Source organism: Desmodus rotundus, chromosome 5 (assembly GCF_022682495.2).
Source record: "Desmodus rotundus isolate HL8 chromosome 5, HLdesRot8A.1, whole genome shotgun sequence".
NCBI classification, from domain to species: domain Eukaryota; kingdom Metazoa; phylum Chordata; class Mammalia; order Chiroptera; family Phyllostomidae; genus Desmodus; species Desmodus rotundus.
Genome location: NC_071391.1, coordinates 139,393,901 through 139,419,894, shown reverse-complemented (window position 1 = coordinate 139,419,894; position 25,994 = coordinate 139,393,901). Strand labels below are relative to the sequence as shown.

At 44.9% G+C, this 25,994-nt stretch overlaps 1 protein-coding gene across 1 annotated transcript; it reads right to left on the bottom strand.

Annotated features, from left to right (window-relative positions):
• On the bottom strand, positions 1-25,994 carry SLC1A4 (solute carrier family 1 member 4). Its single transcript, XM_024552716.3, has 8 exons — positions 25,165-25,994; positions 13,658-13,700; positions 11,393-11,455; positions 9,788-9,954; positions 4,913-5,146; positions 3,518-3,712; positions 3,095-3,229; positions 1-1,230 (listed from the first exon to the last, which is right to left on the bottom strand). The coding sequence occupies exons 1-8, from the start codon at positions 25,707-25,709 to the stop codon at positions 996-998; spliced, it is 1,617 nt and encodes a 538-aa protein (XP_024408484.2). The 5' UTR covers positions 25,710-25,994; the 3' UTR covers positions 1-995.

Here is a 25,994-nt window from a genome sequence, read left to right as displayed (position 1 = left end):
TTTGCATTTTTTAATTTTAACTTTTATTTATTTTTTATTTTTATTTTTGCCAGAATGCAGTATTTTAGGGAGGGCTAGTTGAATTGATTGATAAACCAACCAGGATTCTGAATGTAATGGCCACATCACACCTCCCCAGAGGAAAAGGCGTCTCTCTGTCATGTTGCCAAGTCAGAGTGGGCAGAGATAAATCGAGAGTGTTGTCAGAGGCCCGTCTTGAAAGCTGAAAACCTCCCGAAGGCTGGGAGGAGAATGGGGACAATTGCGTGTGTGTATCCTGTCCCAGTTAGGTTGCTTCCCCTTCCCCTGCAGGCTGCATTCCCCCTCCTTTCTTTGACCTCAGAATTTACATTGTTACTTAATACCACTGACCACAGAACCCAGCAGCCCTAACATAGCTAACACTGACCTGATTATTTCTAACTTGACAGTGTGCGGCACCTCCAGCCCACTAGCAACCCTTGAACCAGAAGCAAGCTGCACCTAGTTGTAGCACAGACTCTAACACCTCAAGCCCCAGCTCAGCGAATTCCAGCCAAGGCTGAGAATTTGGGAATTCTTCCGATTACTACGGCTCACAAGGCAATGTGACAGATGACTGCAACCCCCTAGGTCTGCCCGGAAAGCAGCCAAGCAGAGTGACTGGGTGCAATGAAGGGTGCTTCTGCATTTTCCCAGGCTTTGACCATCAGGTCCCTGTGAGCCTGTTATTTCCACCAGCCTGGCAGCTTGAGGGCGTGTTTCAAACACAGCCTGGTACACACACAGTTACGGGATCAAACTGAATGTCAGAGTGTCCCAGTCCTCAGGAAGCAGGTCTGGCTGGGAAGCCCGATGCCTGTGCTGAAAAGTGATCCTCAAGTCAGTGGCTGGGCCAACGCATTCATTGCCCAGGAGGCTAAAGTCGGTGAGGGTGGTGGGCAGTGCCTGTGCCCGGTGGCTGGGCTGATAGGGTGGGCACCACCCCTGGCAGGCAAGCCCGAAGCCCAGCCCCGTCACAGAACCGATTCCTTGGATTCCAGTTCTGAGGTGCTGGCAGCAGGGCCAGCGGGGTTCTGATGTGTCACCAGAGGTGATGTCTCCTCTTCTGACTTGCAGTTGGGGATGGCTTCCACTTTCACCTCACTCAGTACCTGCTCCCCTCTCTTCACCGCCTTCTGATTCAGGTGGTGGAGAATGCCTGCACCCAGGGCATCCCCTTCCACATTCACCACGGTGGTGGTGCGGTCCCTGGGAAAAGAAAGGTAGGTGTTACAGCCCACACCCTCTGGAACTACCGCGGGGCAGCCCCATCACAGGAGGCTAAGGGCCACAGAGTAGCTGTGACCCTGAGGGGCCCTGCTGTTTCCTGGTGAGCATGCGGCTATGGGCAGAAGGCCTCACTTTACTCTAAATGCTTTCTTTTAATATTTTTTCTTATGAGAGTAATAGATACTCATTGTAGAAAACTTGGGGGGAAAAAGGTAAGTATAAAGAAGAAAAGAAAGTTACCCACCCACTCTTCACAACTCTGAGTGAATCAGTACTAACATTTGATCATTTCCCTCCAGTCTTCTTTCTCTGCATGTACTTTAGGTGTAACAGACACCACCATCTAAAAATCACATCTAACAGGAATGGATGAGACTGTAGACATGACTTTGTGTCCAGCTGTTCTTCTTCCTTCTCATTTCAACACTGAATCTCTACCAAATATCAATCTTCATGGCCGTTGGCAACACCACCTCGCAGAAAACAAAACTGTCCTTTCCAGAAGCTTGTCTTCCCATAGATTAGCCCAATAACCATCCTCCCTCCCTGGAGCTCATAGGAAGTATTGTGCCCATTTTTAAAGAGATGGGAAAAAAATGTGAACTTGCCTGAGGCCACTGCCCTGGAGTCTGAGGCCACAAAGAAATGGAGGGCTCATGTGACTCTACTGGGCAGCCCATCTGGTGCCCTTGTTCCCTATTCTGGGCTGAGCACCCATTAAATGCCTGCCTTCCCCATAGAGATGAGCAAGGAGATGGACCTCTGACCCCTGACCCTTGACTCTGGTCCTGTCCAACTTGCCAGTTCAGGAACTGTGTTCTCTCTGATGAGGTGTCTGGACAATGCAGGTCTCCTGTGGGTTTCACCCTCATTGCTCTGAGGAGCTGTAAGGATTCTGAGAAGCCCCTTCAAGTTTCCAGAGCTTAAGAGAAAATGCTGGGAGCCACCCACCCTTCCCCACCACTGTGCGCAGAGCTGAGCCCGGTGCTGAGCCGCAGTGTGGAGGTTTTCTCATGCTGAGCTCTGGCTAGCCTGGTAAGCAGTATCTTTCTTCCCTGATGCTCACTGAATGCTTTCCCACGTGCCTGGAACTCGTCCATGTGCTATGCATCTGCGAACTCAATCTCCCCACAACTCTGGTGTAGGTCCTATTACTGTTCCCATCTCACAGGTGAGCAGACAAAGCACAGAACAGTCCTTTTGCATGACTCGTAAATGGCAAAGCTGGGATTTGAACCCAGGTCCCTGGGCTCTACAGCTCATTTTCTTATCCATATGCTCTACTGTCCAGCTCTAGTACCTCAGCTCACCTTCCTTATAAAACAGGTATTGTTCATACCTGAGAAAGGTGTTGTGCAACTCAAGGGATCGACACTCAGGCAGTGTTTTGTGTCTGTACAGCAGCCCTGCCCAAAGCAGTCTGGATCACACCTCCTTCCTAACACTTGCTCCTCTGAGCCCAAGCCAAGGCATTCCCGTTAGCTGGCTTCATCTTCTCTCCCCTCAGGTCAAGGGCTATCATCCTTGAAGGCTCACGGCAGCAATGGCTGTGATTCCCATGTAGCCAACAATTTGCAGAGTTTTGTGACTCTTGCGCCCACGCTTTCCTGGACGCTCTAAACAAGTTCTTAGTAATGATATTTCATGATTGTTCATGGGCCTCTGACTGTCACATTTAGTTTTTCCCAGCTCTAAATGTCTTGTCAGCTCAGCTGTGGGCTCCTTCACCAGGCAAGGAGCACGTTTGAGGTTTCCCCACCTGCCTCAGGCCCAATGGTGTGCAAAGCTCCTGGGAGCTCGGCAGAGTCTGTTCTGTTCGATGCCCTCAGGACTTGCTACTTACACAATCCAGTCCACAGCCAGGATCAGAGAGAGATCATGAGTGGGCAGCCCAATGGCTTCCAGGATAATGGCAATCGTGAGGACCCCTCCAGCTGGCACGCCTGCTGCTCCAACACTGGACGCCGTGGCCGTCACTCTAGGGGATGGCACAGCAGGGTCAGCTATCAGCACAGAGCGTGGGGGTGGGGCACAGAGACATGCAGAACATGGCAGCCTTGGCTTGGAAACGGAAAACCACATAACCCCAGATTCTGCTAGATGAGCCACCCTCTTCAACTAATGAATACACGCTGTCCTCATTTCATAAACGGGACACCCTAGTCCTGGTGAGACTGGTGATTATGAGGTTTTTCAAAAGACATCTCAAGAAGTACCTCAAGTTGTGACCCAGCCCTGAAGAGGAAGGAAAGAGTAATGAACTTACAGAATCGTGAAAATCTGTCCTGCTTTCAGCTCTATGTTGTTGAGCTGGGCAATGAACACCGCGGCCACACACTGGAAGATGGCTGCCCCGTCCATGTTCACGGTGGCCCCGATGGGGAGAATGAACCTGCTGATCCTCTTGTCTACGCCATTGTTTTCTTCAATACACTTTATCATAGAGGGAAGGGTTGCGGAGCTGGAGAGAAACAACCAACCATGAAAACAGCTCTTCCAAGGGTAACATTACTCGGCTCAGACCCTGGAACACAACTATCAGTACCATCCTAGTTTCTGGCTTTCTTTCCTTGAAATAAGAGAAAAATCAGAATTGTTTCAAAGTTTCTGTCACAACATAGGGTTTTGTCAACTCCCAAAGTATTCAAAATCTGACTCCCTCGATTTGCTTATTATATTATTTACCTGGGTACACCTGTTCCAAATTTCTCAAGAGCCACACGTTGCCTTGTGGTACAAAGTGTTCTCAAGAGAACAAAAAACCACTGACTCCATATGTCCATCTCCCCTCTTGAATTCCCCCCTCTAAAGTATAAGGCAAACTGTGATTTTTCCCCTTTTTAGGCCAAGATGTAGAAATGGCTCTGAGAATTTGGAAAGAGTAACTATGTTCGTAGATAACTGAATAAATGAGACTTGTTCTTTCCAGTTGCCTCTCCGGGCTGCGCAGAGGGTGGTGGGTGCAGCTGAGAAGTAGGTTTGTTTCTGTCTGAAGCCAAAGAAACTGACCTTCCCAATTCTTTTCACCACCACTACCTTGTGATAGGAATAGTCCTTCAGGTGTGAGGAAACAAGCTGTAGAGAGGCAAAATCTCAATGTGAGAATGAAGCAGTGTGCTGCCATCCTTTGAAAGCTTTCTTTAATGTATTTGGAAAGTCCATTTTGGGGGAAAGATTTCCAGTAACGACAAGGTGCATCTCTTGTGCTCAGTTAAATAATCCTAGAGAACTGAACATCCACCCCTCACCATGATGCCTTGGTCTTGTTTTCTAATTCATGTGTCCAGAAGGAGATCTGAACAGGTATCCTTCTAGAAACTTCCCTACAAATGCATTTTGAGTTAAGTAGCTGCCTTCTTTTACTCAGGCAAAGGTCTCATTAATTAGGGCGAGGACCCACAGTTCCTATGGACTAAACAATGATCAGGTTGACCACCAAGGAGCCAGAAGAAGGAGAGAAGGCAATTCCTCATTCTGACAATCTCAGCTCTGTTTCTGTAAGAGCTGAGGGGCTGGTGATACAAAAAATAAGGTAAGACTAATTTAGAGTTTTCAAAGAACCAAAATATGTTAAGATTCCAGTTGTGCATCTACCATTGGGCTCACCTGGTTTCATGTTAACGCAGCTCAGAGTCATCAAGGGCACCCGAAACCCACTCACCTGGAGCAGGTGGCAAATGCTGTTGCAAACGGTGTGAGGAGGCCCAGGAGGAACCTGAATGGGTTTTTTCGTGTGAAAACAAAATAAATAAGTGGTAGAACAATTCCTCCATGGATAAAATGGCCCAATATCGATGTAAAGATGTATTTCCCAAGGCTGGTCACCAGCACGACGATGTCCTTCATTTCCACAATCTTGCTTCCAACCAGGAACATGATGCCCACGGGCACATACCTAGGGCATGAGCACAGGGTCCTTGTCAGTAAGGGTAATGTGATAGAGGGGCTGGGAGATGCAGGCCCTTCCTGACCCAACACAGCGACTCTCAACTAGGCGGTCTTCTGCTCCCCCTAGGGTGACCCTAAGGCATGGAAAGGGAAGGGCCCATTTTACAGGCTATCAAACTGAGTAAAATTAACATGATACATCACTATGGGTAATGGAGTCAGGAGCAGAACCCAGACTTCTTTCCCCTGGGATATACTATGTCCTTAAGAGACAGAGGTTACTAACCACAGGGGCTCCCAAGTGGAAGGGCAGAGGAAGCTCAAAGCCTCTGGGATGCACTTTGTTCTGAGAACTTAGAAACACAAAAGCCTACCACATATTTCGCAGAACTGAGACAAAGCTGGGACTTTGTGAGTTTTAAATTCTTTGCGATTTGGAAAACATGATTCCATGGGAAAAAGCCACTAACAATGACCCTCTGGGAATGTTCCTGGAGCATGAAGATTTTTTTTTTATGGCAGGATGAGAAGAAGGAAGGGAAAGAGTAAACTAGGGGAGCTACAAAGAACAAAAGTCAGTTTTTTGAATCTAATATATATTGAGGAAGAATTTTTAACCATTGACTTTTTGGGTAAACTTTAATTACGTAGATACTAATGTCACATAGTTCAAATTTCACCTAATATTTGCACAGGGTGAGTAGTGTAATGTCTCCCTTCCACCTCTGTCCCCCAAGTCCCCACCAGTCTCCTTCTCTGGAGAAAGCCAATGTCACTGCTTTCTTGAGTTTTCTTTCCAGTGTTATTAATTTCAAATTCCATAGTAACACATGAATAGATTCTCCTTTCACAAAATTAAAACTATTGATTAGGCTAAAATCCTCTTTTTAAGTACCACCCTCAAACCAGACCCTTCCTCAGATAACCACTCCTACTTTCTATACATTTATTCATTTTTTAAATTGATTACAGAGAGAGAGAGAGAGAGAGAGAGAGAGAGAAAGAGAGAGAGAGAGAGAGAGAGAGAGAGAGAGAGAGAGAGAGAGAGAGAGACTTGTTCCATGTATTTATGGATTCGTTGGTTGATTCTTTCTTTTTTAAAAAGATTTTTAGAAAGAAGGGAAGGGAGGGAGAAAGAGAGGAAGAGAAACATCGATCAGTTGTCTCTCGCACACCCCCAACCGGGACCTGGCCCGCAACCCAGGCACGTGCCCTGACCAGGGATCAGACCTGAAACCTTGGTGTATCAGGACGACACTCTAACCACCTGAGCCACCTCGTCAGGGCACGCTTGCTATGCATTTAGATACAGAGGTATGTGTTTAAATTTGTATGTTTATTTTTATCACCACAATATGTCTTCTGAGATCTTTTCATATAAATGCACGGACATCTACATCAGTACATTTTTTATCATGGTAAAATATGAATAATATAAAATTCGCCATTTTAATCATTTCAAGGGCACGTTTTAGCGGCATGAAGTGCTCTCACATTGCTGTGCAACTGTCACCACTACCCATCGCCAGAGCTCTTTCCTCGTCCCAGACCGAAGCTCTGTGCTCACCAAACACTACCCCCCCGTGCCCCCTCCCCCTGTCCTGGGGACCGCCCTTCTCCTTTCTGTCTCTGTGAATTTGACTGTTGTGGGTGCTGCTTATGAATGGAATTGCACAATAATATTTGCACTTTTGTGTCTGGCTTATTTCACTTAGCATGTCCTTAAGGTCCATGCATGTTGTAGCATGTGCTAGAATTTCATTCCTTCTTATAGCTGAATAATATTCCATTATATGTATATACCACATTTTGTTCATTTAGTTGTCAATGGACATTTGGCTATTTCTACTTTTACTTTATTATTTTAAAATATTATCCTCAGAACCCAAATACTATAGAGTATTTTGCTATTGCCCTGCTGATGGACATTTAAGTGGCTCCCAGATTTCCAGCATTAAAAACAATGCTGCGGACCAGCCTGTTTGTGCGCTACAGGCCTTTGTGCGTGAGGCAGAGACACCAAAAAGCGGAAGCGCTGAGTTATGAAGTGTGTATGTCTTAAATTTTAGCCGATACAAATGGTTCTCCAAAGTGGCTGTGCCAGTTCACATTCCCACCAGCTGTCCATGAGAATAACCCTTCCCCTGCACAACTGGTTCCTGTCCAAGCATGATTTTGCCCCCAGGGATATGTAGCAGTCTAGAGGTAGTTTTGGTTGTAACGGCTTTGGGGAGGAGGCCAGGGGTAGCTCTAAATATTCTACCATGCACAAGGTAGCCCCCCACGGCAAAGAATGATCCAGCCCACAATCAATAGTGCTACTGCTGAGAAACTCTATCCTCACGCTTACCAGTGCCTGATGAAACCAAACTTTTCATGTCCCTGAATAACACGGTTATTCAGGTTTCCTCTTCTATGAATTGCTTGCTCACATACCTTTTCTATTTTCTAGTAGTTCATTCAGTCTGTCTTCTTTTTCAGTAATCAGAAGTCTGTATTAGTGTTTCTCAAACTATCTTTGGTAAAAGACTGGTTAATGTCTATCCAGGTAGGTCATGAACCAATATTCTTATAAAAGACACCAAAAATAAAATATTAGAAAAGTGATCACGTGTTTGGGTGTTGCAGCAATATAAAATGGCTATAAAAGTTTCTAAATACTTATGCTCAATTTCCCTATAAATCTAATTGCAGATAGAAAAACAGTCTGTGAGCTGGACTAGTCCTTTGGACACTAGTGCTTTGAGATCGTGTGTACGGGCGTATACACGTATATACTATATGCAAATGCCTATCATTCTTTCCCAACAAGTGCTTTGTCTTTCAACCATGTTTAAGGTATCTCTGTGTGCACATGTTTAATATTTTGCTGTAGTCAAATTTAGCAGCTTCCTATGGCTTTCAATTTTTGTATTTTGTTTAGGAAGACTTTTCCTACCCCAATATTTTCTTCTAATACTTTTAGAGGACTTCTTCCTTCTTTCTGCTTCCTCCCTAGATAGTTTAACGCATGGATTGGCACTATAAGTTTTATGAAACAGAGCCAGACCCGTTCAATTACAAATTGTCTGTGGTTGCTTCTGCCCCACAATAGCAGAGTTAAGTAGTTGCATGAGAAATCATATAGTCTGCGAAGTTTGCTGAACCTGTATTTAATCCACTGAGAAGTTACTTCTGTGAACAGTGCAGGCGAGGCAGGTGCTTTGATATTGGAGTAGGTAGTAAGTGAAGGAAAAAAGCCAAAAGAGCTGCTGCTGGAGATCCCTCCCCACCTGGCTGAGATCCTTTAACTAGTAAAGACATTTGAAACTCCAGCTCTGAATGGGAGGCACTCTCTGGGCAAAAGGTCTCCCACTGCAGTTAGACACTCAGCAGGGGATTTTGTTTGTTTATTTCTTTAAATCCTCACCTGAAGATATGTTTATTGATTTTAGAGAGAGAGGAATGGGGAGGGGCGAGAGAAACACTGATGAGAGAAACATGAATTGGTTGCCTCCCCCCTCCCCCTGACCAGGGATCCAATGTGCAACCTGTTGGTGTCAAGGGGTGATGCTCCAACCAACTGAGCCACGTGGCCAGGGCTCAGCAGGGGATCTTAGACTAGAAAACAAACAAACAAACAAACAAAACCAGGAAAAGAACCTGAACTGTGCCGAAGACACTTTTTCCTTCTGTAACTATTTCTCTTCCTAGAACAAGAGTCATATGAATAGAGTTTCCTGTTTGCACTGGTAACAGCCAGACTAGAATGTGTGGTTGAACAAAATGAACACCACCAGTGGGGGCTTTGGACTTGGCCTCCCACCTAGTTACAAACTTTCCCACCAAATGTCAGGCTTGTCTCCTAAAATCAGTCCAGGTGCCTTCAAGAAAGATGTTCTGGGATATTTAAGGGTTGACAATGAGGAAAACGCTTTGTGCATGAAAGGACAAGCGAGCTTCTCAGGAAGGAATAGGTTTGGCCGCAGAGCCTGGCCTGAGTAAAACAGCAGGGCGAAGCTGATGAGGGACCACCGCTGGAATTGGATGATTTCTGAGAAGTTACTTTGAGGGATCAGGTCAAATTTTTACCTTTTAGTCAAAATCAATCCAATAATTTTTTTATTAAACAATTGTACTTTCACTGCTATTACATACAGAAACATTAATGTAAAAAAAAGACAATTCCAAGTTTATACATGCACAGGGTGAGGATGGATCTGTCTCCCATGTTGTGCAATAGGATGGTAAGGGGCCCTTTGAAGCTCAAAGTCTATTGTTTTAAGATAAATAAGCCTTATTTTACACAGCAGAGAGCAAACGTATGGTATTCATTGCTCCACAAGGTGATATGGGCATTGCATATAAAATGGGGTGATGGTGGGAACCAACATATAGATCTCTGATGACAGAACCACAGGGGTCACTGTGGGTGCAGAGGAAATAACTGGTAACTGTGGTACACACCTGAGGTGCTGGACAAGAGGAGAAACTACCGCCACCTCCATCACACTCTGTACCAGGACCAACCCGGGTTGCATCAACCACATACAGAGCCTTGGGCTAGGCGGTGACCCGGGGTGACCTAGAACAGCAGAGTAGGGCTCTTTTCTGGATGGCAGGATAAATAGGAGGGAGAGTAGGAGGCGGGGGGGGGGGCACTACTCACCACATAATCCATGACACCAGCACCATTGTAGCCTCGTTGAAGGCATTGAAGAAACGGATAAGCTCTTCTCCTTCAGGGCCTAGTTTCTTTAAGGCCACTCCTAACACCAGGGCAAAAAGAACCAGTCCTAAAATGTTCATCCCTTCGATCTCGGTGCCAATGGGGATCTGCAGGATCAGAGTAAACATGGGGTCCCAGTTTAGAACAGATGAATGAGAACTAAAGGTGCGTTTGCCTTGTGTCTCCACTGGACTGAAACATCAGCCCAGGATGAGAAAAGGTTCATATTTTCTTTAACCTCTAGCGATTTCACAAATTGAGGGGTAGGAAAGTCAAGGGAGGATGGAGTCTAAAGATACAGAAAATCAACAAGAATTTCTCACCTAGGTGTTAACTCCAAAAGCTGTTCAAAATTGGTATTGGTTGAAGCAAAAAGGGGTGAGCTCCCTGCTACTGGATATTCAAGCAGAGCTTTGGACAATCACTTCGAATGCTGCTTTTAAAGGGAGAGATGGTTGTTGATCAGTTCAGATCAAGAAGTAACTTTTCACCAACCAGCTTTCCTTTTAAAAGCAGGCGATAAAAGCAATGATTGCAACTTCACCTCCTAAATGTCAACAGATGCTTTGTTGCTAGGCTGTTATGACGGCCTCCTAGCTGACAAATTTCCCAAAAGATGTTTCAGGATTGGCAGGAGTATTTTTAGGATATTTGTTCCTAAATCACTGACTTTAAATGTATAGATAAAATATATTCTTAATTTTTTCCAGTAATGTTGAATCTCATCACTGAAAGCATATATTAGACAGTTATTTAATTCCATCAAAACACAGTATGAAATTCTGAATGGGAAACATACGTCAGCATGGTAAAAAACAGAAAGAGCATTTTTACCATAGTTCTAGTCCCAGCTCTGATATTAAATAACTCCTCTGGGCTTCAGGTTCTTCATCTGCAAGATGAAGTGAATTGGACTGAATTAGCAGCTTTTTTTTTTTTTTTTTAAAGTAGAACTTTTCCTTCAATCAAAGAAAGGCTGGTAGCACTCTGCGCCCCTCAGCCCCAGGGAGGTGCACGTGTGGGGGCGGGAAAAGTACCTCCTTTTTCCGGTGACAGTTCTGTGGCCAGGCTGAATAATCCTTGAGGCCCCCATCGCTGCCTGCTCCCATGACCTAGCCCAGTATTTGGCAAACAATTGGTACTCCAAAAAACATGTGTGAATGAATAATGGCTAGAGTAAGTTAAGCCCCTAAAACAATTTCTATGTGTAGGAATAGGTTAATTATATGTTAGGATATATATATATCCTATTAATTACATATTAGGATAGCAGAAGGGGTGTTATAAAATATTCTTGAAGAGGACATTAGTTCCAACTCAATGAAACAGATCCACTAAAGATTCCAAAGCTACAGACACTGGCCTTTGGCCATGTCGGTGAGTAACCGAAGGAGCAAACTCAACCTGTGTACTTTGAATAGTCCACCCAAACCCCAAAGTTTTCAGCCCTGCTGAGAAAAAGCTGCGCTGTGTATGCTCCTTCAATTAAGAAGCATTATTTGCTTTATGAGCATTCGTCAACAGTGATTTTACAGAGAGCTTTACCTTTTCAAGGGTTACGTTTCCAGTGTTCATGCCGTAGGCCACCTCTTTATAATCGGTTGCATACTGTGAGCGAGAGAAAGGAAAACCGCTGTCAGTTCACAGAGGAAGAGGGACCCAGAGGAACAGGGAGGACTGCCGGGCCTTTTGCTGTTCTGTCATTATTCACTCCGAGTGTTGGGGGACTGCTCAACTGGTTGGCTTGGCCAGGGACTCTGAAAACTATACAAAACCACTTAAGACCAAGTCAGCATGTGCTTCAAGGGGCCTCTGCATTATTTAGGGACCCAAGGACACAGGGAGATCTTTATGTCCCTTGGACAATGGTTTGCAGGTCTGTCCAATTTCATGCTGATAGTTTGATATTTCAAACAGCTGACTGTTCATAGTATTTGGAGAACCTTGGTATTAATTCCATAATACCCAAGTCCACTTTTCAATTTGTCATTTTATTTTGATTCATCTATTTATGCTCCACTTCGTGCCAGAACTTGAGTGTGACTGCTTTTCAGACTCGGTTTCTGAATGTCCTGAGCTTCCACTCTCCAAAGCAAAGGATGTCAGGCAAGATGGAGTTTCCTGGCGGAGTCTTGTGGGAGACCCACCTCTCAGAAGCAAAACATCTCTCCAGCCCGGGCCCTATAGTCGACCTCACGCACTTCTGCACAATGCACAAAGGTGTCTCCCTGTGGCAGCGCCTACTGTCCAGGGCAATCTGTTATGAAGTGCCCTTCCTGACCTTTTCTATGGACACCTGGCTTCTGAACCATCAAGAGCAGCCCATTAGGAGGTACAGACATGGAGGCCTGCTTTGTGCGAGCCTATGAGGAGCTCTGGTCTCCCTCAGCTCTGATTTACTGAGCTTTCAGACAGGCAGAGCTATTCAGTGGCCCTGTGATCAAAGAGAAACAAAACCCACCTCACAGGGGACGGGCACTGAAACACCATAAACCTGTTCTTTTCTTTTAAAAATTTTTTCTTTATTGAATGATTTTAGAGAGAGAGGGAAGAAAAGAAGGAGAGACACACACATACACAGACAAAGAGAGAGAGAGAGGGAGAGAGGGAGAGAGAGAAAGATATTAATTTGCTGTTCCACTTATATATGCATTCATTGGTTGATTCTTGTTTTCGCCCTGCTGGGGGATGGAACCCACAAGCTTGGCGTATAGGGACCATGCTCTAACCAACTGAGCTATCTGGCCAGGGCTTTTAAAATTTTTTTATTGATTGATTGGAGAGGGAGAGAGAAATCTTTTCTTTTTCTCCTACTTCATGTTATCTATACAAGCCACATTTATGCTTATATGCAGATTTGTTATTTTTTGCAAAAAGGGAGGCTGTAAGTAGAAACAGAAAAGTCTTTGCTTAAAAAGAACCATCAGATTAGTCAGTCTCGTCTAGATCTTTATATTTCTTCTCTGTATAAAGCGTGGCCGTGGGATGTTGCTGGCAGTATTGCTAAAATTAGGGAAAAACTAGAAACCACCCAAAAGCCCATCAATACGAGACTGGTGGAGTAAAATTATGGTACACTCGTACAGTGGGACATGGGCTACACCACTGTGCAGAGGGTATTTCCCAACATGAGAAACTCTTCACGATATACTGCCTAAAAGAAGAGTTTGCAAAAGATATGTGTCGTATTGCACATACTAACAATATGTGTAGTATAATGATTAAAAACGAATTTTTCTTCTTGTTCGATTACAGTTGTCCCCATTTTCCCCCCATCACTCTCGCCTGCCCTAGCCACCCCCACCTCCCACGTTCAATAGTATGATTCTTTAAAACATGTGGGCATGCGTAGAAAAAGCATATCTGATGGGCGTATACCAAAATGTTCACGGGTAGCTGTAGGTGGTGGACAAGGGTGATTTTTACTTTATTTTCTTCTACTTTTTTGTACTTTATTCAATTTTTTTTTGCAACGAGCATATATTACTTTTGTAGTCAGAAAAATAGATAAAATTGTAATTTAAAATATTCTAAAATATTTAAGAGAACCCCAAAATGTGATTTGAGGGTATTTTCTTAGGTGATATGAAAAAGATATTGGAACCACTAGGATATTTTAGAAAAATGTTGAGTTTTTGGTTTTGTTTGTTTTATTCCAGAGGCCCATCTATAAAACTCAGACCAGTGTTACCAGGTTCTGTTAACAACACTAGCTCTCCCTGTTCCACCTCACCTAATTCTACAGCAGTAATTTATATGACCCCCACCCCCATCGAAACCCCACATTTTTAGCAAAGCATCAAGCCTTACCGTTCGAAAAGCTGCAACCACAAGATTTGAGGGGAACAAGTTTCTGTTGGAAAAGGAAGCATTTCATGAGTATTCTGAAAATTCAGCATTCGAAGTATACACTTTAAGATGCCCATTCCTGACAGCCTAATATAACGGTGTTTCTCCTCTGTCGACCTCCAGCAATCACTGTGGTCTTCTGCTCGTCCAAACACCCATCTTTGCCTTGGCTCCTGGGACACAGTAGATACCTGAGTGCACCAATTTTCATCTCTTCTCCCTCCTGCTACTCCGTGATATTTGGGCTTACCTGTGTTCAACCAAACCAGAATAATTGTATCACTTTCCTTTCCCCAAGAGATTAAGCCCTATTCTTGTGATTTCCAACGGGGAGTAGTCCTGCCCCTTAGTGAAATCCATGGGAGTGTTTTTGTTGTGGCAATAAACGGGGTGGAGGGGGCATCCCTGGAACTGGGGGAGTGTGTGTAAGGGAAAGTGCCAGGTCCCAGCCACTCATTCTGCTAAGAGTGAAGCCAAGTCGCATACAATGAATGGTCTCAAGGCCCTCATGCTTTCCAATATCCTATATGACATACCTGCAGACTAACCCGAGCCTAAACTAACCTCCAAACAAGGTAGTTTTTGCATAATTTGAACATACAGTCATACCGCAGCACTCGCAGGCTCTAGAACGCGTCGAACCCTGTACTCATTGCATTTGGGCGAGGAAAACAATGTTTCGGCACTCAGCGCTTGCTCGGGACCCATCGCACGCGCTAGAACTTGTATGAGTCATGACGCTGCCCGGCAAGAGAAAATGCCTCATCATTCGGTACTCATTGGTTTTGGCACTCGTCACGAGTTCCAGAAAGAATTAACGACAAGTTCCGAGGTATCACTGTATACTGAATTTTCTAGGAATGTAACTACTGTGTAAAATATGGGATAATTACTTTTTGTTCCGTTCAGAATATTTCCAAGAATTGTTCATCTTTCTGGAAAAGTCACATCACCCACAGACAAGTGTAGGATTTGAGCCCTTCATTGCACACATTATTAAGTACCAGTCTGTATTTACAGCTGTGTCGTTAACGTCTAAACTCAGAAGCAAGCACCTAACCACTTTGTTTTACAGCACTTACCTATTAGAACACATTTTTAAAAAAAGATTTTATTTAGTATTTTAGAGAGAGAGGAAGAGAGGGAGAAAGAGAAGGAGAGAAACATCAGTGTGTGGTTGTCTCTCGCATGCCCCCTACTGGGGACCTGGCCCACAACTCAGGCATGTGCCCTGACTGGGAATCGAACCAGGGACCCTTTTGTCCACATGCCCTCACCCGATCCACTGAGCCACACCAGCCAGGGCTAAAACACAGTTTTAAAATAAATTACTCTTTTGTCTTTTATATTACAGTTAAGTCATGTTAATGTTTTGAAGTTATGTATGTAGGTAAATCCTATTTATGAATTTCATTTCATGATGAAGGATATAAAGTTTTTGTTAAAAAGCAAGGCAGCAGAGCTGATTGAGTTAAGCTATGTTTTAAAACCCAAGTCTATTCATGCAGTTTTTACTGAGGATTTCCTATGGGTCAGGCTCTGTGCCGGGTTCTGGTCTTGATACATGAGAAAATCCCACTGACAGTCCGTTTGTTCTATCCACTTCCTATAAGAGTAAGTCTAGAAGAGTAAACGGCTCTGGACCATCCTTTACAATTTGTGCCAAGTGTATGCACTAATTCTTACTCCTATGGCTGATTCGTTTGCCTAATGCTAGAATCTCTAGGCAACTATTTGCATTATGTTTGATTGCAGAGGGAGGCAGGTCTGACTGTAACCCACTTTAGCAAGCGGATTCTAAGATGTCCTGCTGGAAGCCACTCCTGTGTGTAATACCCTCCCCTTGAGTATGGGTAGGGCCTATGTCTTGCTTAATTTATCCAAAAGAATAGAGCTAAGGGCCCTGGCTAGTGTGTCTCAGTTGGAGTGGCATCCTGTAACCTAAAGGTTGCAGGTTCAATTCGTGGTCAGGCCCATAACTAGGTTGCAGGTTGGATCCCCTCTCTAAAAGCAATGAAAAAAATGTCCTTCGGTGAGGATAGGGGAAAAAAAAAAGAACAAAGCAAAGGTAATGGGATACCACTTGCTTACATCTTGTGAGAGACTCTCTTTACTGCCTCTGGGCTTGCATGTTTGATGGAACAAGCTGCCGTGTTGGGCAGGTCCTTGTGGCGAGAGACAGGGTGGCCTCTGGCCAACAGCCAACTAGGAATTGAGGTGCCAGTCTAAACTTCAAGGACCTGAATTCTGCCAACAACCTTGTGACCTCAGAAGTGAATCCGTTCCAGTTGAGCCTTTGGAGGAGAACCTAGCTGTGGCCAACACCTCGATGGCAGCTTTGTAAGAGATTCTAAAGCAGAAGACGCAGCTAAGCCACGCTAAGATTCACGATCCTACGTGAGATAATTAACGTGTGTGATTTTAAGCTGCTAGTTTTGGTAACTCATTAAATTTGTGCATTAGATAACTAATACACTAGCCAACAGGGCTACTGAGATCAAAAACAACTTTATTACACTCAGGGCGCATCTGCAAGACAGCCAGCATGCAGACACTGCAACATAGCATTTTCCAAACCTACTGTGTCTGTGAGACCAGAAGTCTTTGAACATATTTGGAGAATACCAGCTAGTACACACCTGCACTTAAGCAGACAAAATGTGATCTTCAGCTGAATTAACCATTACAAAATGGTGATCAGAAATATGAGTTCTACTACAAGCATATTTACTTTAAAGAAAAGGTAGGAAAAGACTAGCGATGCGTATTGACTATTCCTTAGTGTATAGATGAATAGCAACTTCTGTTTGCCTATTATTTCCATTACAAAGCACCTTTCTTACCTATGTCAACCTTGTGATGTAGGTTTGGTATCTCATTTCCATTTGCTATACTTGTTAGAAGCGGAAATAGGTTCTGAGCCAAGATTTCCCTGTTCTACATGCACTGGATGACAACTCTCAATAGTCCAGGGCTGAGATGGGTTCTCTTCCTAAGAGGGCAGGGAAGGTAAGGAACAGTTGTGTTAAAGGTCCTTCATCTTCCCCCTGAGGATCGACTTCCCTTGGAAGTACCTTGCATCCTTTAGGGGTCAGCAGTCTCCTCGGATGGCACAAGCACAGCCTTTCCCACGACCTTGAAATGCATTCTCTTCCAAAGAGCACACACTGTTTGTTTAAACCCTGTTGCTGGCCTGCCTGGTCTCTTTAGTGTGAGCAATAACCCAATACTGTCTCACCCAGAATGGACCCCGACCTTATCCCAGAACTTCTAGACCAAACAGCCATTGACACACCAACCAGTTTTCAGATAGTCTATAGTATCTGGTCTACAAAATCCAGTGGGAACAGAAAGGTACAGACAATACTAGAGGCAAAACAACTCCTGCCAAAAAAATCAGCTTCCTACGAAGAAAACGATGTGTTCTGGCAGTTACTTATAAAGTTAAACATACACTTACCATATGACCCAGCAATTCCATTCCTGGATATTTACCCAAGAAGAATGAAAATATGTCTGCAAAAAGGACCTGCATGTTTAACAGTCTTATTATAATAACCCCAAACTCAAATGTTCATCAACAGATGAAGGGACGTATTATGATAAATCCTCACAATGGAATCCTCCCAGGCAATAAAAGGAACGCAGCTACTGATATACACAACCCAGATAATCTCAACAACATTGTGCTGAGCCAAAGAAGCCAGACAAAGAAAAGTACATGCTGACTGATTCCATTAAAAGGAAACTCTGGTAAAAGCAAAACTAATCTATAGTGACAGAAAGCAAAACTTTCTATCCAGAACTTCCTGGGGTTAGGGATGGGGAGTGGGGAATGCTGGGACTATTCAGCGTCTGGACTGCGGTGAAGGTTAAATGAGCTCTCTACGTGTCAAAAGTCACTGGCCTTTATAGCTAAAATGGGTACATTTCCCTGTATGTAAATCATACATCAAAATGCTTAAAAAGTTAAAAAAATACAGTGCTAACTGCAAAGGAGATTTTACAAACCCCCCAAAACAAAAAAGACCCCAAAACACAAAAAAACCAAGACATTCAATAGGATGACTGAACTTTCTTTAGGTTATATAGATAGCTCAGCTCTCTGATATTATTCTCTGGAAAGGGATTGTCTGAGATGCAGTGAGCTGAAGCTCATGCACCCACAAAATCATTCTTTTCCCTTGGTCTCTCTGGTTGCCACAGACCAGGAAAGGAACAGTCCCCTCCTGTCCATACCAAGGAGCAAGGAACTGAGGCTATGGTAGTAAAGCAAAACCTCTGAGAGATTGTCTTTGGTATTGTATCTAAACGTCATCGCCATACTTGAAGTCACCTAGGTTTTCTCCTACGCTATCTTCTAGTTTCATAGCTTTGCCTTTTACATTTAGGTCTGTGATCCATTTTGAGTTCATTTTTGTGAAGAGTGCAAGGTCTGTGTCCAGATTCATTTTTTTGTACAAGCACGTCCAGCTGTTCTGGCACCATTTGTTGAAAAGATTATCTTTGTGCAATTGTATTGCCTTTACTCCCTTGTCAAAGATCAGTTGACTACATTTACCAGAGCCTGTTTCGGGCTCTCTGTTCTGTTCCATTGATCTATTTGCCTGTTCTGTTGCCAGTACCACACTGTCTTGATTATGGAAGCTTTATCACATCTTACAGTCCGGTGGTGTCAGTCTACGACTTTGTTCTCTCTGCACTCTTCTTAACCCTCTCTCCTTTTAAACACAGATGCTGCTGTGAAATCTGGGTTTTTCTTACTCCTGAGCTCTCAGGGATCAGCTGCCTGTCATGCAAGTTTTGTTCCCCAGAGCTCTGACTTCAGGCATTTTCCCCCAACTCCTCACTTTCATACACTATCTTTGTGGGTTTTCAAAATAAAAACCATTTAAGCTGTAAGGGATCTTCGTGGTGCCCCAGTTCAACCCCTCATTTAGCACATGGTGACACCTGAGACATTAAATTGATACATCTGGTATTCATGTGACGGTAGGACCAACACCGTCAGAGAGAACTTCCTATGTTTGTGCTGTCTCATACGGTAGTCACATGGCTATTGAGCAAATGAAATATGACTAGTGTTCCGGAGGATCTGAATTTTAAATTTTGTTTACATTGAAAATTTAAATATTTAAATGTAAATAGGTACTGTGGCTAGTGTCTATCTTATTAGACAGTGTAGGTCTGCAGTACTGAGACCCAGAGTCGGGGAAGCAGGAGGACCAAGCGCTTACTGCTGCACAGCACTCAGCTTCTCTGGCTGTTAGGGCGCTTCTAACTACCGAAATCTTCATCTTCTTCAAATTCTCAAATACTTCCCCTTTCTGTTATTGGATCCTGAGGAATTTACTTGAATTAAATGATACCAGATAGACATTAGACCAAAGTTTCTCAAACATTAGTTGTCTGTGAAATTAAATATATTGGCTCTAATCAGCATTTGATAAAAGATATAGTACATTAGACAGAATGGAGAATATCAGCATTTCAAATGTTGTTCTGAGACACTGTTGTTTCACATTGAGTGTGGGGGGAGTCAGGGTGCATATGTGTAGATGATTTTATTTTACTGTATTGTGTTGTATTTATTCTATTGTTGTTCAAGTACAGTTGCCCCAGTTTCCTCCCCACTACACCCCCCCACCCCCATAGATGCCATAATTTGAAATGTATGTCTTCTTTCTTGTTCCCCAGCTATCTCGGTGGCTGCTTTAGGTGCAGGGCTGTGCTGCACCTAAGGCAGGAAGATGGTGGCCGCAAAGACGAAAGAGTTGCTGGAGTTGGTGAATTCCAGGCTCCAGCTTGTTATGAAAAGTAGAAAGTATGTGCCAGGGTACAAGCAAATTCTGAAGATGATCAGAGAAGGCAAAGCAAAACTGGTCATCCTCGCCAAACTGCCTGGCCCTGAGAAAATCTGAAATAGCTTGCTGCGCCATGTTGGCCAAGACCGGTGTCCATCGCTACAGTGCGGTGATATCAAACTGGGCCCAGCGCGTGGAAAATAATACAGAGTGTGCACACTGGCTGTCATTGAGCCAAGTGATTTCTGATTTCATTAGAAGCATGCCAAACAGACTGGTGAGAAGTAAATCATGCAAAAATTTTCTTTAATAAAATTGGCCAGAGCTTGGTTTTAAAAAAAGTGTATTTCTTATAATGGGTTAGAGTCAAAAACACTTGCAAAATTGCCTAGGCCACACTACGAAATCCAGAGATGCAAATCAGAACAAACTGGGAGAGAAGGAACTGGACACACCTTTCCAGTGCTATAGCAATCTCTGGGTACGTTACTTAAAACAAACAAAAAATCCGCTATGGCCCTGGCTGGTGTGGCTCAGTGGGTTGAGCATTGACCTGTAAATGGAAACATCGTCAGTTTGATTCCCGTTAGGGCACAAACCTGGGTTGTGGGCCAGGTATCCAGTTGGGAGTGTGCAAGAGGCAACCAGTTGATGTTTCACTCACACATCAATGTTTCTCTCCTTCTATATCTCCCTCCCTTTCCCTCTCTCAAAAACAAACAAAAAAACAAAAAACAAACCCCCCAAAAAACAGAAACCATAGAGCTGTAGTGAGAGACTCGTGCAGCTCACAGGAGGAAAAACTTCATAATGTTCCTTCTTTCTACGTCTGCTACTTTTATTCTTCTTATTCTATTGTGAAGGGTGGTAGCATTTCCCTGTTCTGTGTGAGAGGAATGTAAAACAATTTACTTTTGTTTAGCTATATTTTTTGTTCGAGTATTTCCTTTAAGTTCAAAAATTCTTTACTTAATTTATGAAAATTTCAAAGACTCTTCAGAACAGGATATGGCTCACGCTATATACATCTGATATTTGTTATTCCTTGTGTTTATTGTTAGAGTCAGTTAACAGGGATGTGCTCCTTCTGATCTTGGTACCCCCCAGCGGCTGGGAGCTGAGGCGGGGCTGGGGTCAGGCTACTGTGACAGCAGGGGCTGGGGGGGTGATTGACCCTCTTTGTAAGGCCCACATCCAGTTTTAGATTCCAGCTGGAAAGGCAATTGCTGGGCCCCTGCGGTGGAGGACGTTTTAGAAAATAAGGCTAAGAACAGCACTCATTCTCTGTATGCAGTTGTCTGAAAGGCCAGGACATTAGCTAGAACATTAGCAAGGCACTCAAATATTAACTCATTTATTCTTCATGACAAGTCTAAGTAGTAGATATTATTACTAGCCTCATTTTACAGATAATGAAACTGAAGCATCAAGAGGCTAAATGACTGGTCCATATAGCTAGTAAGGGGTAGAGCTGGATTCGAACCCAGGTAATTGACTTCAGTGTCTCCTCTTAATCACTACCCATGCTGCCTCTCTGGTTGTATGTTCTTTTTAGTGCCTGAACTATTCAGGCAGTCTCATGGGTAGTAGAAGGAATGGTGTTGAGTTAAAACCTTTTTAAAAAAATTACAAGCTACCATTTTAGTGAATAGCTTGGTTGAGAAACCTCCATTAATTTGGATCCTTGTTGGTTTGCTAAGAGTCTTCATCTTGCCAATAGAATAGAGATACATAGGCATAGACCAAACAACCTGCCATGGTCAATGGTTCAGAGAAATTATTCACTAGTCACTCTCTTGACTGTGATCTAGGGGCTAATGTTAGAGCTCAGCCTCTAACAGGTTCCTTTGTACCTACTGAAGAAATGGGTTCTTTGCAGCTTGGGAAGGAAAGTAAGTCTCTCGTGGCTCCCTTGGTGAAGAGAAAGGCTCACAGCAAACTCCACTATTGATAATATTAGCACAAGAGAAAACATAACTTTAAAAATCAGGCAACAGGCAAAACCTCAGTCTTGCTCACTGGGCACGTGGCAGCAGCCTGCTAGACTTCTGCAAAAGACAACGGCCCAGGGCCATTCTTCTGGCTGCAGGTGCAGACAGAGCCTTGGCCCAGGAGTTGTCCCTTCCAGCCTCCTTTGCAGGTAAGCCTTTGATTTTCCATTTGAAAACTACAAATTTTAGCATCCTGATGAATGTTTAAAAGCCAGCTGCTTCAGTCTTTTCCATTTACAGCTGAGGTCAACTTTGGAGACCAAAACGGGTAATGCAGGGAGAAAAGAAACTGGAATACCGCAGAGCACATATGAGGATTTCTGCCCCATTTCAGAATGGAAGGCTTTTCGGTGTTTAGTTTTGACTTTTCTCCCTAATTTCCCATAGTGTTGATCTTATTAGTTCAAAACAGTCAGTCACTGTTCATTTCTTTTTCTCCAGGTTCCTCCATGTGGTTCCCAATATACCTAACAACTATGTCAGCTGTAAGTCATCTTGAGTTCCCCCAACATTCTTTTACTCCCCACTTACTCTCATGTATTTCAAACTATAAAAATAGGGCATCCCCATTATCTGTGAATGGGGAAAACCCAGTAGCTCTGTATATTGCTCCATTTACAAGAGCAAACATATACTGGGCTAGTGCTCCTGTTCTAAGAGCTTTACAGACAAAGCTCATTTAACCCCAACCAAAACCGTGCTGTGAGGTAGGTACTATCACGACCCCCATTACGAAGATGAGGAAGCCAGGGTGCAGAGAGTTATGGAGGTGCCCTAGGACCCATAATCATTAAGCATTGTTAGGGACTAAGAACTTCCACAATGACTGGATTCCTGATAAGCTGTTTCTGTCTCTTTGGCGCCCAAACCATCTCATTTTGGATGAAAAGTCACAACTCAGTCACTTGGGTCGCACCCAGTTCTGAGAGTCCTGTGTTGTTCCAGGTCCTCAGGCATAAAAGCTTCAGGCTGCTTGGGAGGAGACTGTCTGTGACTCTGCCACCTGACAGTGGCTATCCACTGTCACTTCTCAGCTTTCCAAGGGCCGGCTCCCAGTGCCAGCACCTCACACCCACTCCCCCATCTAATTTGTTATTTCTAATCTATTGTGTGGTAGGAAATCAAATCACTTGATAATGGCATTCTGAATTTTCTAAAAGGCATACTGAATATCTATTGGCTTCATTTCTGACTTGTAGTTACATCTTGAAAAAAACAAATCAGAAATTGTGGCAGAGAGAACCTGTGGGATTTGGGGCACTCCACGACTAGGAAAGGTCATGGACTTTAGCAAAGCCTGCACTACACTGAGTCATGAGAGGCTTTTCCCACTCCTTCCAGGTATTTAAGTTGTGGGCAGTTACTAGAGCTGTGCCCTGCCTTTGCCAAGGAACATGCCCAGAGTCACAAAAAAATCAGAATCTGGGAGGTTTCTTTGATGTAAGCAACTTGAAAATTGTTACCCAGAGTGTTCCCAGACCCGGGAAATATTCCCACGTGGCTCCGGACTGCCCCCTCGCACAAGCTGCTCGACGTGAAAGCCAAGTCTGAGCAGCTGGGCGCACAGTCCTTCACCAAAGGGCGCCACCTCCTCCTTTTACAGGAAGCGGGCATCTGTCTTGACCCAATGAAACCCTTATCTGGTTCCTCTTTTGGATCAGAGCAAACATTTCTGAGACTGTGAAACTAGACTAGCAGCTGATGTCATTACTATGGCAGTTGACTTGGGGGACAGGAGAGTGGGAGAAAGACAGCCCTGAACTGTTGGGCACAGAGACCCCTGTTTCTTCTAATCCCTCTTTTGATAAACTACTCCGTGACCTAGCGCAAATCACTAATCCCCTTATGGCTCAATTTCCTCAGTTGGTGAAAGAGGATCATACCTCCTACTCTACCTTTATCCCGTGAGCTGCTGGATTAAATGTGGTTGGCTGTTGGATGCATTATGAAACACTACCTATCCCCAACAAGCTGCGACAAAGGTTCTCTTAGTCCTTCCTTGTATCTGCAGTCGACGTAACTGAAAAGTCTGCACCTACACTGACCGCTGTCACAATGCTGGGTCGCCATGCACTTTAGAAGCAGGAGCTAAAGGGGCTAGATAGCCATGATCAGGAAATAAGACACCTCTTCTGGGGTTAGTGGTAATAAGGTGACCCCTCATATCACCCTTACCCCTGTTTTTTGGTCACTGCCCCTCTCTTGGAGATGAGAATGCTACTGAGCCTCACTATGGGGGTACTACCAGCAGGTCAGAGCTGTGCATCCACACCCCCTCTCTGGGCCACTGAATCCTGCAAACAAGAATTTTTTAACCCCCATAACTGCCTCCTGCCCTGGGACAGCTGACAGATATACTGAAGAGCCAAAGGCACTCCCAACCTCATTAGACTGTTTTCAACACCCACCTAACTAAGTTCTCAAACTTTAAGGATCTCTAAAGACTCCAAATGTCAAGCTGCCAGACACTAAACAAAAATTGTCATGCCATCAAAGTCCTAATTGGCCACCTCTACCTGCCTTTTTGGTAAGAAGTTTTGGTAAGAACTTTCTGGTCCGCCTCATCAGAGATTTTTATTTTTCAACGCCTTCAGCTTTTTTGGTTGTTGTTGCTGTAGTTTCAAATGAACACTGTTTCTCTTAAGTGGTAGACAGTCGTCACATTTTCCAGAGGGAGAAATGGAAACAGCAGGAAGTCACTTTGCCCAGGGTTTGCTGGTTTTCACAGCCTTAGCAATGAGGAGCTCTGCCTCAGTGACTCAAGACAAAACATACCTCTCTAAGGCTCCCAATTGGAAACCTGGAGTGGGAGCCAGCTGAGCTCCTCACTCAACTGCACTTGGCCAGGTCAGTAAATGCAATTTACTGCAATTTTCCATTTGTGAACTCTGGGCTAATGGAGAAAGCAGGAGAGGCTGATTTGGGTAATCCACAGAAAGTCTCAAGGAATGAAAGCCAACTTGTAAGAGTCACAGAAAGCAGGCAAAGCTAAGTGAAGTTGCTTCTCTTTCCCTCTCCTCTAGAACTCTCACCTTCCCACAAATAAAGCCTCTTGGAACTCACAATACTCTACAGTGGCCCTGACTGTGGGGTGGAGGGCAACCTGTCCCACGCTGTCATGAGAGGCTTGCCAGGGCGACCGTCCCACACAACTAAACTCAGCCTTGTTACCCTTGGGTTCTCTGACAACTCTTCAAAAAATTGCCAGCTACGTCTCAGCCGATGGGCTGAAACAGAGAGGGCCCCAGATTACAGGCCAGAATGGCCTAACAGGCAAAATTTAACATGCTCACAGAAGCGTTCAGACACTGTGGGGGAGAAAATGGGGTGAAGATATCCAGAAGTGCTTAGAACACAGCCAGAGTGTAAGGAGTAAAGTATAGGTAAGGCTGCTGCCTCTGCTCTACTGCACACTCACACCAAACGGTAGGACTGGCTTTTGCTAAAAGATGTGGCCTTGTTCCTTTAGATTGTCTGGTGCCCTAAGACTGATGTTTGAAAAGGTGTGGTCCGCATGCAAAGGCTCCAGGCGTTACTTTGATATTTTAAAAATGTTAAAGGCCACCAGTAGCTCATTAGAATAAACTCTTAGGAGAATATGAAGGTGTGTGTTTAGGAATAAACAGGAGTGTATTGGAGAGCTGGCAGCTCCATTGCTTTGGGGGATCGTTACCTGGCCAGGTCGAGGAAAGAATCCACTGTCTCTTTAGGGACCGGAGTGGGTCCCGACTCCTCTAGCCCAAGGTCTCTGGACTGAAGATCCTGAGCGCCAGACCCAGGCTTGATGATGAACGCCAAAACGACCGCGAGCGCCGAGGCGCTTAGCGTGGTGAGGCCGAAGTAGGCGATGGCGATGCCTCCCAGGCGCCCAAGAGAGCTGGCATCCAGAGAGGCTGCGCCCGACACCAGACTGCAGACCACCAGCGGCAAGATAATCATGCGCAGCATGCGTAGCAGCATCTCGCCGGGGAAGGCCAGATAGGTGACCTGCGTGCGGTTAAGCCCGAGCCCGCGCAGCGCCGCGCCCAGGCCCGCGCCAGCCACCACGCCGGACACGGTGAGCAGCACCAGCGCGTGGTGCCTCAGAAAGCCGGTGCAGCGCCGCGCGCGTCCCGCCGCCGTCCCGGGAGCTCCAGGACCCGCTGCAGGCCCAGCCTGGGCGCTGTCTAGGTAGCCGTTTGTCTCGCTGCTCTTCTCCGTCTCGCAGCTCTTCTCCATGGCTGCCCGCGACTCGGAGCTGAAGGAGATGAGCGACTTGGGCTCTAGTAAAAGACTGGGCTCTCGATGAATGGCTCAGGCGGAGCTGGCGAGGACCACTAGCTGTGCCGGGCGTGTTCTGGGAGCCGGCCTTCCGGAGACTCTCAGTCTGGGCGCTGGATACCGAGCTGGAGCCTCGGACTAAGTGGATCGCGGCACGCCTAGCTTTTCACAGCAGCCGCGGGCTAGAGATGATGCAACGCCGGGGCCTCCAGCGAGCAGGCGGCTGCAAAGGAGGGATCGGTC